This window comes from Xenopus laevis, chromosome 1L, assembly GCF_017654675.1.
Source record: "Xenopus laevis strain J_2021 chromosome 1L, Xenopus_laevis_v10.1, whole genome shotgun sequence".
NCBI classification, from domain to species: domain Eukaryota; kingdom Metazoa; phylum Chordata; class Amphibia; order Anura; family Pipidae; genus Xenopus; species Xenopus laevis.
Window position 1 is genome coordinate 156,801,668 of NC_054371.1, and position 18,553 is coordinate 156,820,220.

Here is an 18,553-nt window from a genome sequence, read left to right on the forward strand (position 1 = left end):
CAATCAATAACAATGCTTCTTAAAGGCACTCCTTATAAGGGATTTTACCATGTAAAAGTAACAAATAATTATGTAGTACCTCAACTCTTACCAACTGCACAAAAATGATTCTTCAGTGTTGGACTGGCCCATCGGTATAGCAGGAAAACTCCAGGTTGGCCAAGGTGTCAGTGGGCCCTCATGCTGCTAAACTTTTGGCCTATTTCATGGCCTTTCCCTATTCTATGAGAACAAAGAGGCTAAATAGATGTAATAATAGATTATAGTATGTAAAGAAAACAAACTAGCAAAATAGAGGTTGATTGAGGAGATAAAGAATATTAGTACTTAGAGTGGGCCCCTGGTCTAAGGTTTTATGGTGGGCCTCTGGTGTCCCAGTCTGACACTGTGATTCTTCCCTACATTTCTGTCCCTACATGGCCATAGCTGGGTCTGACAGTGGCACAATGCGCTGTAACAATACAAGGCAAGGGAAGATGACAAGTGGCAAATGTGGTGCATTGTGTTCCCTTAGACATGGGTGTCTTATGACATGTAATTGTGTTATACTATCATAACTGTAGCAGATACAGCACTAAGTACAGATAGAGGTCATCTTTTTATTCTTGATTTCTAGAACCATGCTTTCATCCTGACAAGCCCAATGTGATGAAATAAAGCTAAAATAAACAGTAGGGTTCCAAAATTCATTCAAATAGCCAAGGATGCAAAAAAAAAAAAAAAAGGAAATACTTCTCATTAATAATGGGAGTCACAGATGAAGTGGGATCAATGTGGTGTAAAGCTGCAGTTTTGAATGTATAGTGAGTTCAAAGGTGAAAAGTGCATTGTTCTCATAGAAATGGGAATTGTAAATAAAAGCTGACTCTGGCACTGTGCAGGTTAATACATCTCAATGCTGTTGGCATTTAGAAGAGTTGCTAAGATTAACTATCAATAGGCCAGTTGCCTATACTTACCAGCTGAAGTTAATAATGGATTGCTGCATATACTGTACACGTTTCTGTAAAACAATACCTAATTATTTGAATGCAATGTGGATATGATGTATATGGAAATGTAAGTCTGTGTATGATACAACACAGCTTTGTGCCACTATGTGCAAGGAATCAAGGTGCTGCATAGAGGTATAATATTCTGCTCCTGTGTGAATGCATAATGCTGTGCTCACCGAGAGTCAGCGTGTAAGATGATGAGTGTGATGCAGGGGTGGTGTCTTTGCTTTGCTGAGTTGAGAAGTTTGCTGCAGTATAAATACTGGTGCTGTGTCCTCTATCTGCCGCAGTGCCCTGCATCTCACTCACTAGGTGCATCTAACCTGCTCCAGACATCTCCCCACATCCCTTCTCCTCTCTCTTTTTAAACACTCTTGCACATTTGCTCATACTCCTTTCTCATTTCCTTATTCTGCATCCCTGCATCTCTTCCTAAAAGAACTTAAATCATTGCATATCTCTGACAGCCTCTGCCTGTTATCTCTTCTCTTACTTTCTCCTTGTCTCTAGCTCTCTGCATCCTAAACTATACCATGCTCAGTTACAGCCTGGAACGGTCTATGGGCCCTGTCACATACCGCAGGCCCCCCGGGGACCACTACCTCCACTCCAGTTCTATCTCTCAAACCCACAGTGGTAGCAGCAGCTTTCAGTCCCACTCTCGGAGCCGACGTAGTGCACCATCTTACCGTGAGAGCCATGAACCCTCCAATGGACCCAGAGATGAAAAGGAGGCCTTGCATGGACTGAATGAGAGATTTGCTGGATACATAGAAAAGGTGCGGAGACTGGAAGAGCAAAACAGTAGTTTGCAGCAAGAGGCAACAGCTTTGCGGAAGCAGCAGGCTGGTATATCTGCCATCGGACAGCTATACGAGAGGGAGATTCAAGATATGCGCAACCAGCTCCTGACAATTAACTCTGAAAATGGACAGGAACATCTTGAAAGAGACAGACTGAATGAAGACATTGAGTTGCTGAGTATGAAAACCCAAGAAGAGGAAAGGCTGAAGGAAGAGGCTCTGGCTGCTGAGAGGGCACTGAGGCAGTTCATGCAGGAGTGTAGCCTGGAGAGAGAGCAGCTGGGCAGAAAGGTGCAAGCTCTGGAAGATGAGGCAGCCCATCTGTGCAAGTGCCACCAAGATGATGTGGGGGAGATGCTAAGGCAGATACAAGGAAGTCAGGTAACAACACAACAAATGGGAGAAGTGCCCAGCTTGGAGCTGGCATCAGCCCTAAAGGAGATAAGGGCTCAGCTCGAAGGTCATATCGGTAAAGACAACTTGCAAACACAAGGCTGGTTTCAAGGTGAGTTGAATAAGTTGCATCCAAAAGTAGTGATGGGGTCGATAAAAGTATACAAATTATCTCTTTGTGAGTGATTACTGCTATAACTTTGGGTTCTTAGTCACTTCTGCAACTGCAAGGTATTATATGCTGTCCAGATGCAGCATGCTGAACTCTACTGGCTTGTAAAATTGGGATGTAAAAAAAAAAAAATGGATATTAGCTTTCAAAATGATGCCACAGTGGTACATTTGTGCCTCTCCAGCTGTTACTTATCTGCATCTCAAAACGTGGCTTAAGTACTGCAATTTCTGCAGTTTTAGCAGTTTACTCCTGCTGCAATTTTTAAACAATCTGTTATGCAACATTTCTCCTGAAAAAGATTTAGTTATGCTACATCCAAACAATTGGAAGAGATTTATGGGATTTCTTTCTTCTAGGGAGAAAGAAAAGGCAACCCTTGTGGGGAACTAATATCTGATATACAGTGTATATGTTTAGAATTAAATGCCATTTTAGTATTACACATATCAGACATTCCATTTAGTGGCTTCCTGTCAGATTTTGACCATTTAAACGGTTAAACATTTTAGCATCCTTTTCTTGCAGCTTGTTACCTGTGTTCTGTTTGCTTCCATTTTATATCCTGGTCAGGAAGCAGTTAAGTGTTTGCAGTCTGAAATCCCTGAGTCACGATTTAATTCTATTGGGAGCTGCGTCTGCCCTCTCCCTCCCTCCACCCTTCCTCATGCAGCTGAATTAGTAAGCAGGACACATACAGAAGTCCTGCAGCTCTCATATACATATATATCACATTAATAATATAAATCAAATGTGTAATTTGTAAAATACATACTTACAATGTTATCAGTTAGAAAATATGAGGCTATCTAAAGTCACTTTTAAAAAGTACTACCAATATGGTCATGGAAATCCTTGGCAACATCTCACATTCTTATACTTGGAGGTGCATTATTTTAAATGATAGACAGATAGATAGATAGATTGATAGATTGTTTTATAGATTGATAGATAGATAGATAGATAGATAGATAGATAGAATTTACAGAAGTAAAGGTACCTTCATGACACTGCATTAGATTCTATGGTTCTGTTTTCAAAGAGACTCAGCAGAAAGAGATAAGGCTTTACTAAATGTTGTTTGTTATTGTGTATTTCATGTACTTTAATTGACTAATAACTTTTTTTACACTGACTAGTTAAAAGTATATTTTCAACCTGCACATGGACATAAAACAAGTGGGGAAGACCAGGTACCATTTAATAGTTAGCACATTTTAGTGCTGACTCTATACTTTATATATTTTTTGGGATTTTCTCATAACACTCGGGGGAGCAGTATTACAAAGAATTTTTGGACAATCATTTACAAAAATCCTACCATTTAATAGTGATGGTCAGTCTGTAAAAGTTTACAAGCTAAAAGTCAGAAGAGCGGTTGTAGGAGTGAACAGGATGGTTATTGCTTTTTTTGTTCAGTCACACCCTCTCACTGCATATTTCTGCTGCTAAATGTCTAGACCATTTAACATCGATTTTGATAATAGATTATATTCAGTAAGCCTGTCTAGTTTGCCATTTACAGGCTTTAATTGGCATAGGTACACTGAATTTCCTTTTCTTTAACTGATGTTACCTCCGCAACTGTAAATCTATTGCCTACTACTTTTTCAGCAGCATAATACTTTCTTATTATTGATGCCTTTGAAACATCACAGCAAATATACCATATACCAGTCTGGTTTCATTTGTAGCAATAACTGCATATAAGTAAGCAGGTATCTTAGTTTGTAGGTATACATAAGATAATGGTACACAATGTCTATGATCCCTTGTCTATCCCATCCCTTGCTATAATAGAGTACCAATAAAATATATATACAGTATTACATACCAATAAAGCAGTCAACATATACCTGTTATATAAAAAAAAAAATAGTAGAAAAAAAAAGAAGAAAAATGGCCCTGCTGGTTTGGCATATGAAGGATGATTTATAGCAAAATTCCCTGTAGGCCAGTCCCAATATAGAACACTATGCAACTTATTTCTGCAATGCAGCATTTTTAATATCCCAGCAAGCTTCCTCCTGTTACACTTGCGTCCTGCACTGCAGCACTTGGAGCCGGCCTGTTAATCTGGCTTGTTGCCCTGAGCCATTAGTAATTACATATACAGCATTTGTGGAATAGCAATTTGCCATAGGGAGGCATTTATATTAATTAGTTTAAATGCAATTGAAGTTGGATGATCAGGTTCTATTCAAAATATTATGAAGCCCATTTAACAGAGTACAGCTTAACGGTTTATTCTGGCCCACCCAGTGACCTGTTATATCAGCCTGTCTGACACATTTGCTCACTTTGCTATTTCCATGCTGCCCCTTGTGTAGCTATAGAATCATTTCTCTGTTCTTTACTGCAGTACTGCTACTCCCACTAAATGATTTATCTCTACTCGTTTGCTGCAGAACTATTTGTTCTCCTCCTTATACAATTACTACTAAATCACACTGACTGCAGATATTTTATATCTATGTTGCTATTATTCAGCTCCATCCAAACTTATTCATTCTACTGCCTCAGACACTGCCTTTACCCGGCATAAACATTAGCCACTGCTATTGCTTTGGTACACAGCATTTCACCCATCTGCCTTTACATGTACAATGTAACTTTCATTTATGGTTTTCACTGGGTTCCTTGTTCCATCCACATAGTTGAAGCAGCATAATGACAGTGATATCACTGTTGGAGAAATTCATACACATGCATGCCATTTCATTTATACCATTTATTCCATTTAGTAAATAACTCTCAGCGGTGAGCATGGGTACAGGTTCCTGTAATTACAGGACTTCCTGCACAGGAAAAATGGTCTTAGAGCTCTGTAAATTATCCTTAAATCATTACCTGTAATTCGCTATGGAGAATTAAGTGTTCATCCTGCCCATTGTTCTTATTTCATAAGCCTTCAGGAGTGATGTGGGCATCTTTTTTTATATTGCAAAATGGCAATTTTATTTTATATATAATCCGTGTCCCATAATCCGTTTATTAGCAAAACTAACCTTTTTTAATAAATAAATTGGCCTTTCAGACTTAAAGGGGTTGTTCACCTTTAAATTAACTTGAAGTATGATGTAGAGCAGGGACCCCCAACCTTTTGAACCCGTGAGCAACATTCAGAAGTAAAAGGTGGTGGGGAGCAACATTAGCATGAAAAATGTTCTTGGGATGCCAAATAGGTGCTGTGATTGGCCATTTAGTAGCCCTTATGTAGATTGTCAACCTACATTGAGGCTTTGTTTGACAGTGCACCTGGTTTTTATACAACCAAAACTTGCCTCCAAACCTGGAATTCAAAAATAAGCACCTGCTTTGAGGACACTGGGAGCAACATACAAGGGGTTGGAGAGCAACATGTTGCTCATGAGCTACTGGTTGGGGACCACTGATGTAGAGAGTGATATTCTGAGATAATTTGCAATTGGTTTTCATTTTTCAATATTTGTGGTTATTGAGTTATATTGCTTTTTATTCAGCAACTCTCCAGTTTGCAATTTCAGCCATAAAATCATAGCAACTATGCATTGATTTAAATGAGAGACTGGAATATGAATTGGAGAGGGTCTGAATAGAAAGATGAGTAATAAAAAGTAGTAGTAACAATATATTTGTAGCCTTTCAGAGCATTTGTTGTTTAAATTGGGTCAGTGACCCCCATTTGAAAACTGGAGAGAGTCAGAAGGCAATTAATTAAAGAAATATATAAAAAAAAAAAATAATGAAGACCAATATAAAAGTTGCTTAGAATTGGCCATTCTATAACATAATAAAAGTTAACTTGATGTATATAAAATAATTTACCTATAGAAGATTTTTGCTGCATTTATTCAGTAAACATATGTACCTGGTGGCTGTTTATCTTCATGACCTGTTGAATTTCCACCCTCACATTACAGTGCAGCTGAACAAATTGAACGAGGCCTCCCAAGTGAATACCCAGGCCATACGTTCAGCCAGTGATGAGATTACCAATTATCGCCACCAGTTGCAGAGCCAGATCACCCAGTTGGAAGTTTTGAAGAGTTCTCAGCAATCGCTGGAAAGACAATGCTTGGACATGGAAGATCGCCATCAAGCTGAAATGGCATCCTACCAGGTACATTATACAGCCCATCCCTCAGTGCAGCATAGATAATATGTCATCTTTGTTAAGTTGTTTGTTTTATCTTTTCTCCATACGCAAGACAAACTGCTATTAGATGGCCATTTTAGTAATATTAGTACACATTTGAATGCAGTGAGTTAAATGACCAAAATGGATTCCAGATATGCCAATACAACAGTGAAGCTAAAAGATAAACTTTTATTCTCAAGGTCAATATGGCAACATAATGAAAACAACACTAAAAAACATAATAGAGATCATTTACAGCTGCAAGTGGAGTGAGCTAAGCTCAATTTTGAGTCACCATTTTTTTTACCCACAAAGCAATAGTGTTTCCATCATTCAAGCCTCATTGTGGCCACCAGGGGAGAGGCACCTGACACAAATGCAGCTGATGGTAGCTCCAGGGTGTTCTTGTGTCAATAAGCATAACTGTGTGAAATTCAGAGCAGAAGGCAGGCAGCGGTGCTATACAGATATACAGAAGGGCAAGGAGAGCATGTTGACACAAGTACTTTTAATGAATGGAATTTTTCGCACAGCTGATTTGTCCACTTTACACTTGTGTAAATACGTCTATGTGAGAAAATAAAACATGAGAAGTTGCAGTAAAGTAGGATTAAATATTGCCAATGAAGTTGGAGTTTTTATAAAAGGCAAAAACTTGGAAAAACTACAGGAATCTGCAAAACCCCAATATTACTTTTTGTTAGTGGTAAAGTATGTCAGTTGAATATGTAATGCGTGTTTTATTACTCAGACCAGTCTGTACGGACTGTTTCCATTATCAAGGTGTAATAAATCTCACATTTGAGTTTATTACAATTTAAATGCGTGAATTTACAAACTCAAAAATTTGAATTTACTATTCGACCCTTGATAAATCTGCCCCATAGTGTGTAGGCAGCCATCTCAGGTCATTTTGCCTGATCCTGTTCTTTCAGAAAGAGCTAGCACTTCAGATAAGCTATTGTTTATCATACTCAATGTAACTAGAAGTTGGACTATTACTATTGAGTGTTATTCTCATATCTACCATTAAGTGGGGGTTGGGAGCCTTTTTAGCAATGTAGGTGTCAGGGAGCTGTAATATTGTTACATGCCCATTGTTCTGCTGGGGGGGGGGGGTGATATCACTCCAATTTGCAATGCAGCTGTAAAGAGAGACTGAAGTTTATCAGAGCACAAGTCACATGACTGGGGGCAGCTAGGAAACTAAGAACATGTCTAGCCCCACTTCAGACTTCAATATGAAAAATGTTTGCCCTTTTCAATTTAGAATTCTGCTGAATCACCACTATTAACTAATGTATTTTGTAAAAAAAAAAAATGTTTTCCTCGTGACAGAATTCCTTTAAAGGGGTGGTTAACCTTTCCGTTAACTTTTAGTATGTTATAGAATGGCTCATTCATTGCAACTTTTGAACTGCTCTCCATTTTTTCTTTTTTTATAGTTTTTAAATTATTTGCTTTCTTTTTCAGACCCTTTCTAGCTTTCAAATGGGGGTCAATGGCCTCTCCTATACATATTCCAGTCTCTTATTAAAAATCAATGCATGGTTTCTCGGGTAACGCGGACCCTAGCAACCAGATTGCTTAAATTGAAAACTGGAGAGCCACTGAATAAAGAGCTAAATAACTAAAAATCTGCAAATAAAAACCAATTGCAAATTGTTTTAGCATATCTCTCTTACATCATACTTAAAGTTTATTTAAAGGTGAACAACCCCCACCAAACGACCGATCTCCGCCGGACGAAAAATGTTGGGACTCTCCACACACGGTTCAAAAATCGTACGAATCCTCCATTCGTACGATCAGATCTTTGCAACTATGGCCAGCTTTACACAAGATAACAGCTGCCTGGTAGATCTAAGAACAACACTCAATAGTAAAAACCCATGTCTCACTGAGACACATTCAATTACATTGAGAAGGAAAAACAGCAGCCTGCCAGAAAGCATTTCTCTCCTAAAGTGCAGGCACAAGTCACATGACTGGGGGCAGCTGGGAAATTGACAAAATGTCTAGCCCCATGTCAGATTTCAAAATTGAATATAAAAAAAATCTGTTTGCTCTTTTGAGAAATGGATTTCAGTGCAGAGTTCTGCTGGAGTAGCACTATTAACTGATGTGTATTGAAAAAAACATGTTTTCTGATGACAGGATTAAGAAATTGGTCTTAATTATTTTACAATACATACAATGTTATCACTAGTTTGATTCTTTCTGCAGACATGCGCTATGACTAAGATGTTGTACCCTGATGAACATCAGATGTCACCCAGTTTTTATTCTTCCTTTTTTCCAGCAAAGCTGTTCCACTAACTATACTAAAAAGAAAGCAATAATATTCTAAAAACGTAAAACAAAAAGATTCACATAACTTTGTAAAACTTCTTGTGGTACAACTTCTGCAGTGCACTTCAAATATGCTTGATGCTTTTATAAAACCAACATTCTGATTTAGGACTGTGATTGACACTTTAATGTAGGGATTCTTAATCTAGGAGTCTGGACCTAAAATGGGTTGTTTAGCGGGTCCCCATGGTCCCTTGTAATACTCCTATTCTAATTATAATAATGTGTATGGCTGTTTCTAAATTATTTATTTGGGTCATAAAGTCATTTCATTGACCTAATTTGGATCCCACAGCCTGAAGAGGCACATACTTAGGGTGCAATGGTGGTGGTAGAGGTGCTAGGTATGTACTTCTTCTCTTTGCCTACCTCTACTCCAGGCCCTTATCCCCTGTCTGCCTGTTCATTTCCTGATCCTTCGGCCAGCTTCAGCACACGTGTGCACCGCGGGATGGAGGCAAGCTGGAACTGTTGGATCTTCTGAGAGAAAAAGATTAATAGCTAAGAAACACTGCTTAGCATTGATAAGATTGTACTCCTATTATACTGGATTAGTAACATATTAGCATACTGCCTGATTTAGGATGTTGATGTTGACTAGTGCACTAATGGATTCACTGGCCTGTGGTTCCATCACGAGTTTTAAAATTGCAAGCTGCTTTTCTACCCCTAAGTAGGGTTGCCATCTGGCCGGTATTTTACAAGCCTGGCCGGTAAATATGATGGTTGATCCCAATGTTATTAATAAGGAAAAAAGATAAATATATAGGAAGGCTGGTAAAGGTTGTAACCCTGCCCCTAAGCAATATTGTATTATAATGCAATACCCCTTCCTTGCCTCCCTAGGATACCCTGCAGCACGTGGACAATGAGCTAAGGACCACAAAATGGGAAATGGCTGCTCAGATCAGAGAATATCAAGATCTTCTTAATGTCAAAATGGCCCTTGACATTGAAATAGCTGCCTACAGGTAAGGTATAAGTTTGCAATTGAGCTCTCAACAACAAAGTCGTTTACGTTATAGTTTATAACAAAGTTTTCATATATATTCCAAATTGTACATAGCACTGCATGTAAAGTAATTAAGTGGCCTGGATTAATTTAATATACAACGTAGCAGATTTGCATCCTTTCCAAAAATGTGTTTTTCTTCAATTACAACAAAAATGTAAAATGTCCAGATTATACAGAGATGACAAAATGCCCTAAAAAGATAAAGTAAAATAAATAAAATCAGGTAAAAATATACAGTATATGCTTCTTTTTATTCTACAACATATTATATTGTAGCGCTTTTCCAAAATCAGAGTAACCAGTTGCACTCTTTTCCAAAAACAGCCAGAGAATGGTGCCACCAGCTCCAAATTATGCTCCAAACATTAAGGTTTAGCAATTAAAAATTTTCGATTTCGAGTAATTTAATATCCATATACAGAGGAACCTTTAGTAAATTGCAGAGAATATTAAATACATTACCCATTTATTCTTTATTACCTACTCCTATACATTCTATAGATGTGCAACATAAGTTATTAATTTTTGACTTGGTTATAGAGGGTGGAAGGTATTACTGTTAGTCAGCATATATCCCCACCCCAGCGCCGTTTCTGTATGCATTGCCGCCTGAGGCGGCTCCAGTAATGCCGCCACCCCAGCCCGATTCGATTTCCGGGGGGGAGGCAGCAACGCTAGTGCGGAGAGCGCAATTGCGCTCTCTCGCCCTAGTAAAGCCGAATTTCCGGTTCAAAAACCGGAAATTCGACTCTTAAAGGCACCAGGAGCGGGTTTTTGCTGCCCCTGGAAACCTAGCTGGCGATGCCGCCTGAGGCGAGCGCCTCAGCTCGCCTCATTGGCGGATCGCCCCTGCCCCACCCTTTATCCCATGATATAGAATGTCTCAGAAAAAAAGCATGGCACAGAATCTGGTTTAGTAATCTATTCTACCCAGATTTCATCAAAACATTAACTTTGATACAAGAGGAGATGCCATATTGGACCAAGTATACACAAATGTCCACCAAGCATACAAGGCTAATCCACTCCCCCATTTAGGAAAATCAGACCATATTTCCATACTTCTTACTCCAACGTACAGACCCATTCATAAACAATCCAGACCAATCTCAAGAGTAGTGAAAACTTGGCCACAAGATTTGCTCTACAAGATTGTTTTGAATGCACAGACTGGAAAATGTTCAGAGATGCCGCTACCTATGAACATGAAACAGAGTTGGACGAGTATGCGGACTCAGTGACTCTCTACATCAGGAAATGCATTGATGATGTTGCTGTCTCCAAAAATGTCACAATCCGGGCAAATCACAAACCCTGGTTTTCCAACAAGCTTCGCAACCTAGTGAAGATCAGAAATCTTGGGGAATGTGCTGATATTTTCAATTCATCCCTGAGCTCAGCTGTTGTTCCTGCATACCTAAAAAACACCAAAATCATCCCTGTGCCAAAAAAGTCTACTGTGTCTTGTCTCAACGACTATCGGCCTATAGCACTCACGCATATCATCTCAAAGTGCTTTGAGAAGCTTGTACTTAAAAATATGAAAACAAAAATCCCACAGAACCTAGACCCGCTGCAGTTTGCCTACCGCCCAAATCGCTCCACAGATGATGCAAATTCAACTGCCCTTCATCTCACCCTCTCTCACCTTGACGAAAAAAGACACATATGTCAGAATGTTATTTATCGATTTCAGCTCAGCATTCAACACTGTTATACTGCAGCAACTGGTAAAGAAGCTGAAACTTCTAGGCATTAACACCCCCCCTCTGTAACTGTATCCTAGACTTTCTGACTGAAAGACCCCAATACGTCTCAATAGGGGATCACACCTCTGGGGTTCTAAAACTGAGCATAGGCTCGCCACAAGGATGTGTGCTTAGCCCTCTTCTATTTACCCTGCTGACACATGATTGCACTGCCCAGTACAGTGCAAATCACATCATCATTGCAGATGATACAACAGTAGTAGGCCTTATTAGGAAAAATGATGAGTCTGCATACAGAGAAGAAGTCAGATATTTGGCAGACTGGTGCCAGAACAACAACCTGACTCTAAATGTCGAAAAGACTAAAGAAATGGTTGTTGACTTTAGAAAGAACGCTGCTGCTCACCTACCACTGTTCATCGATGGCTCCCCAGTTAAGATGGTCAACAGTGTGAAGTTAGGAGTACATATGGCAGATGACCTCTCCTGGACCCTTAATACAAACTCTATCACAAAGAAAGCTCAACAACGCCTCCACTTTCTACGGAAGCTAAAGAAAGCCAGTCTTCCCCCACTGATTCTCACAACATTCTATTGAGGCACGCTATGGTTTGGAAACTGCACTGTTGCAGAACAAAAGTCTCTGCGGCGAATTGTGAAAACTGCAGAAAGGATCATAGGAGAACCTCTCCCATCCATCTCCCAACTCTACCGGAAACACCTCGTACAGCGAGCAAATATCTTAGCAAAAGACATATCCCATCCATCTCATTCTCTGTTCTCTCTCTTACCATCTGGAAGAAGGTTCCGCAGCATTCAAACTTAAACTACTAGACACTGCAGGAGCTTCTTCCCACAAGCAATCAGAGCCCTTAACATGATAATATTTAAAAACTAACTGTTCCCTGCACCTGTCACCTTACCTAACATATATCCTTAAATGCTCTTTTGAATGCACCAAGTGGGGGGGGGGCTGAGTGAAACGTAATTTCGATATGCTGTATAACTGTTTATATGGTCTGTATTGACAAATAAATCTTATCTTATCTTAAATTGTAGGACAATTCAAAAAACATTTCAGTAAATGTTGGAGGTAAATTGTAAGATCACTTTATATAAAGTATATGTGACTTGACTTATATTTCCACTACTTTTGTTTTACTTTAGAAAACTATTAGAAGGTGAAGAATGTCGACTTGGTTCTGGATTTGATCCTTTTTCATTTGACCAAAGGATTCCTCGTGGGCCAAGTACTCCAAAACACATCAAAGTAAAAAAAGAGAAAAAGATTAAAATTGTGGAAAAATCAGATAAAGAAACAGTTATTGTAGAAAAGCAAACAGAAGAAACCCATGTAACTGAGGAAGTGACTGAAGAAGATGAAGTAGTTGGCACTCCTGAAGAAGAACAGGAAGAGGAAAAAGAGAAAACACCTTCTGAAGAACAAGAGGAAACAGAAAGTAAGGAAGAAGAACAGGAAAAAGATAGAGAAGAGGAACAGGAGGGTGAGCATGATGCAGTGGAGGAAGAAGAGGAGACTAAAGACAAGCAGGAGGAGGATTCTGCTGAGATTGAAGAGGAAGAGGTAAAAGAGGCTGAGGAACCAAAGGATAAAGACTTGGATAAAAAAGAAGAAAATAAACCCATTAAGGTGATAGATAAAGGACCTGAACTAAAGATAAAAGAGGTGGAACCAAAAGAGAAACCAGTTAAGAAAGAGGACAAGGTAGAACCAGCAAAAAAAGAAGAAAGGGCTGGTACGGAAGGGAAGGGCGAAAAGGCAAAGACAGAAGACAAAGAGGCAATGAAGAAAGAGGATAAAGGGGAACCAACAAAGAAAGAGGAGAAGGAGCCTTCCAAGAAAAATGAACAAACAAGCATTGAACAAAAGCCAGAACCTGCCCAGAAAGAGGAAAAAGGAGAACCAAAAAAGGAAGAGAAGAAGGAAGCTGCCAAAAAAGAAGACAAAAAGAAGCAAACCAAAGCAGATGAGAAGCCTGAGCCAGCAAAAAAAGAGGAAAAGGGAGAACCAATAAGAAAGGAGCAGAAGGACCCTGCCAAGAAAGAGGAAAAAGGAGAACCAAAAAAGGAAGAGAAAAAGGAGGCTGCCAAAAACGAAGACATAAAGGAGAAAACCAAAGCAGATGAGAAGCCAGAGCCAGCAAAAAAAGAGGAAAAGGGAGAACCAATAAGAAAGGAGCAGAAGGACCCTGCCAAGAAAGAAGAAAAAGTAGATACAATAAAGAAAGAGGATAAGGAAGCTGCAAAAAAAGAAGAAAAGATGGAGCAAACCAAGACTGAAGAAAAGCCAGAGCCAGCCAAGAAAGGGGAAAAGGGAGAACCAAAAGTCGAGGAAAAGCCAAAACCAGCGAAGAAAGAAGAAAAAGATGAAGCATCAAAAAAAGAGCCTGCCAGAAAAGATGAAAAGAAGGAAGAAGCCAAGACTGAAGAAAAGCCCGAGCCAGTCAAGAAAGAAGAAAAAGTAGAACCAAAGGAGAAAGAGCAGAAGGGGCCTGCCAAGAAAGAAGAAAAACCAGAACCAACCAAAAAAGAGTCATCCAAGAAAGAAGATGTTCCTAAAAAAGAGGAGTCGGCTAAGAAAGATGAAAAAGAAATATCCAAAAAAGACAAGATTTCTAAACAAGAGGAGAAGGGGACAGCCAAAAAAGAAGAGAAAGCAAGTAAGAAAGATGAGCTTATCAAAAAAGAAGATAAGCAGGAAGCAGCCAAGAAAGAGGAGTCTCCAAAAAAAGAGGAAACAAAAGTATCCCCAACTGAAGAGGAACAGAACCCACCAGAGAAGGTAGAAAAAAAGGAAACTATAAAGAAGGAAGAAAAACAACAACCACTTATTGAAGAAAATAAAGAGGTTTCAAAAAAGGAGGTTGCAGTTGACAAGAAGGAAAAAGGAGAACCAGCCCAAAAAGAAGATAAGGAAACCCCCAAGAAAGAAACCAAGGAATCTGCAAAAAAAGAAGACAAGCCAGAGCCTGCAAAGAAACAAGAGCCTTCTAAAATAGATGAGAAAGTAGAGACTCCTAAGAAGGAAGAGAAAAAAGAACCAACTAAGAAAGAAGATGACACAAAAAAAGCAGCAGAGTCAGCAAATAAAGAGGTAAAGGACAAGTCTACTAAAAAGGAAGAACCTTCTAAGCAAGAAGAAAAGATAGAACCTCCAAAGTCAGAAAACAAGGAGCAAGTAAAAGACAAAGAACCAGCCAAGAAGGAAGAGAAATCACCCAAAGTAGAGGTGAAAACACCAAGTAAGGAGCCTGAGAAGCAGCCTAAACTGGATGGGAAGCCAACTAAGGATGATGTAAAGAAGTCAGCCAAGGTAGAGGAAAGCACACTAGCAAACGATGAAGAAAAAATACCTTCCAAGGCAGAAAAGTCACCAAAAAAAATTGAGGAAAAGAAGGAGCCATCTAAAGACAATGTACCACTCAAGAAAGCAGAAAAAGAGCCCACCAAGACTAATACAGAAGTAACAAAAATAGAAAAGCAACCCTCCAAAGAAGAAAAATCAAAAGAAGATAGTCCAAAGATCACAGAAAAGGATCCTGTTGGCGGAAACACAAAATCAAAGACTGAGAAAATAGAAAAATCCTCTGGTACAGATCAGCTGGAAAGTGAATCCACTCAGGGAGCAAAAAGTGAGAAGTAAACCAATTTTTAAAACGCAATGCAAGCTGAGGGTGCTAACCACCAATCAGGCCAACAGAGGCCACAGGGTCTTACTCTGGATCTGTCAACCTCAGAGACTTTGATTTGAAATGGTGGACCCAACTATGCCGCAGTTCAGTTTGGACATTAAGTTAACTGCTTACTAGAGTGATCAGGAGCAGCCTTCACTCTTTCTCAATTTCTCTGGTGCAGTGGTTCAACCCTATCCTTAAGAAACCTCAACACGTCTGTGTTATCATGTGAACACTAAGAGGGAATAATTTAAAAAGGAGAGATTATATGAATGATATTGCATTGCTTTCTCCTTTTGTGCAAATAAGACATTTGAGTACACATATGATATAGGGACAGTTTGCAAAGAATGTTAAGAGGTTAAACAATTTGATCAGTACGGTATATGAAATATGTATATGTGACAATAAAAAGGGAAATACTGTATATCTGGAGCAAGTAAAATACTGATCAATAAACCACGGATCAAAAGAGTGGTAAACAGATTTAAATGGAAATAGACGTTTAGGAAAGTATAGAAAAATGTTGAATTAGAATAATAGGAAAAGAAGTGGAGGAGAAGGGATTGCACCATTAAAGGAGGACATGCAAATCAGGGAAGAAGTTATGTGCACATTATTAGGTTAGTATGTTTCACACCCAAAATTGCCTCTATTTTTCGCACTTTACATGCACTACAATTGATAAGAATTTCTGGAGCCAGCAAGAAAGGACCTGACAATGCAGGTTCTTTTTAAAAACATGTTATAAACCACATTATGCTGATTCACCCCCCCCCCCCATAACTGAGTTAGTTCAAGAGAGTAGGTTGAGGTGTCCCAAGTATTGGGTTGGCAAACAGCACTGTAACTGGTTAAGTTATACCAAGAAAGGTTTAACCATGTTAACTCCAGCTTGCATCGGTTGGCATTGTTATGTTAGACACAATTAGACAAGTAAAAAGCTCACAGCCTGAAAATGATATTGCCTTTAGGGGATCCCGGATATGTGCAGTAACAGAGCATAGGATCTCATTATGATTTTTCAATATGTTTAATCCAAAGTGTTTCAGGGGAAGACAGATTTCTTCCAGCAGTAGATGCCTTTTTAGCATATTCTTAGCACATCATTCTGTTGTCTGCCAGGGGCATTAACTCACTGCTTTGTAGTTTTTTGCAAGTCCCTGCGGCAGCCACTAGATAAGTGAATGTAGTGAAACAGATTCAGGGAAGAGATACAGGAATATCCGAATAGCCATAAGGGTAAGGGCACAACTGGCGATTCAGGGAGATTTAGTTTCCTGGTGACTAATCACCTCATCTTTGCGGTGACTAATCTCCCCGAACGCCGTTCCTCTGTCTTGCGCCGGCTTTGATGAAAAGTCGCCTACGGCATGGCAGATGCGGCACTTCGTAATCCAAAGTCGCACGGTTTTCTCGTGAGGCAACTCCGGACGACTTCGGAATATGAAGCGCCGCGTGTGCCATGCCGCAGGTGACTTTTCATTATAGCTGTCGCAAGACAGAGGGAAGGCGTTCGGGGAGATTAATCACCGCAAAGACGAGGCAATTAGTCGCCAGGCGACTAAATTTCCCTGAATCGCCGGCTGTGCCCTTACCCTAAAACAATGGACAGATGTACACAGCAGATAGAAATAATCCAAGACTGATGCATTTAACTGCAAGTCGAAACTCCTGTTGTGATGGCTGTGTATCACTAGTTACAGAAGGAGTTATTCATGCACTGTTCCAGTCCTTTATACCCTGCTTATAAAGCCGTGCAATAATACATATAGTAATAAAATAATTATCAACACCTGTGTGTCATTCATTAATTTTGAATTCTGCACTTTTTACATTGGATTTCCTGTTTATATATGTACAATTATATTACAGTAGTACAATGGGTCAAAGCTAACCCCCAGCCTGTGCAACATTTGCAAAGAAGGAATATAATATAATACACTCATGCTTTGTTGAAAATGTTGCACATTTGTTTCTGGTCAGTGCAGTCCCTCAGAAAGACATAGGCTTCATATGCAGGAAATCCAAAAAATAAGGTAGAAAGTATACACACTTGCAACTTTCCTGGTGTTCTACAATAATGCAGTTTTAAGTGTTCATCCTTATCTTTTTGATTTTGAACATTTGCAAGGACACTGAAGCTGAACAGTTAATATGGACTATTATAACTGCTTAATAAATCTAGTCCATTTTCAATGGTTAAAATCACTATAGTATGAGAAGTTGCATCCTCTTCAGCTTGCATGCAATACACCAATATGGATGCACATAAGCATCTATTTAGGCAAATCAGGTGCAAGTTGTAGAACACCTTTTTTTCGTCTGAAAGAGATCACTTACAGCACAAAAGTGTAAATAGTAGTATTAACATCCAATTCACTTGCTGCTTATCAGTTACAGCTAATGAAGCAACCTGCTAAGGGAACCCTGGAATTATTTCGAGATTTGTGCTAAAGCTGGGCACACTGGTGTTCCCTGCAAGATGTACAGTAAATATAGGGTTGCCACCTCTCCAGTTTTAACAGAACTCTGTGCTGAATGACAACCAGTCACTGGCCGCTGCATCATAGCCCTGCCCCTGACGTAACATGCAAGCCTCTAAACAGCACCATCCCGCCCATTGATGCCACCACTACAGCTGCCTGTTACACCAATAGTGAGACACGTGGGTTTTATGATAAAGGTTGCAAAGTCTGTACCAGTATCCCAATCAGCAGGTAGTGGTATTAATTCCTATATTGAAACTAAGCATCTGGTTTCTATAAGATACTAGACCTGGTTCAAACGTTAATTTTTATTACATTACCCCCCATAATATTTAATATTAAAATTGCAATGACTATACCACTAAAGGGTTGCCGGAGGGTGTAAAGCATTATATGAAGTGGGCCAGCCTGAAAGACAATAAGGGTGCATTTTGGTGCAAAAGGCAAAACTTATTGGGCTCATTTAACATTTAAATGGTTTTTAGCAGACTTAAGGTATGGTGATTCAAATTCTGAAAATATCTGAAATACTCCAGGTCCCGGAGCATTCAGGATTATAGATGCCATACCTGTACCTGTTTTCTGACAACTTCATGCCGACATTACACAAGAAAATCATGTCACACTTACCAAGATTTTCTTTTCCTAGACTGGAACATGGCAATGGTCAAACCATGGATTAATTCCCCCCTGCTAGGTGGATGGACAGGAATTACCAAATAAAAACTTACTTCCGTCACCTGTCTGCCATCTTTGAACTTCTGGAGTCTCCCCTAACGGGTGGAAAGCTATGCCCACTGCCAATGTCCC

General features: G+C 39.4%; 1 protein-coding gene across 1 annotated transcript; it reads left to right on the plus strand.

The window, feature by feature from the left end:
• The first annotated feature begins 1,396 nt into the window (after positions 1-1,396).
• Positions 1,397-16,051, plus strand: nefh.L (neurofilament heavy chain L homeolog). The gene is made up of 4 exons (XM_018260499.2): positions 1,397-2,303; positions 6,266-6,465; positions 9,682-9,806; positions 12,727-16,051. Exons 1-4 carry the CDS (start codon positions 1,529-1,531, stop codon positions 15,221-15,223), a joined length of 3,597 nt encoding a protein of 1,198 aa, XP_018115988.1. The 5' UTR covers positions 1,397-1,528; the 3' UTR covers positions 15,224-16,051.
• The last annotated feature ends 2,502 nt before the right edge of the window (positions 16,052-18,553 follow it).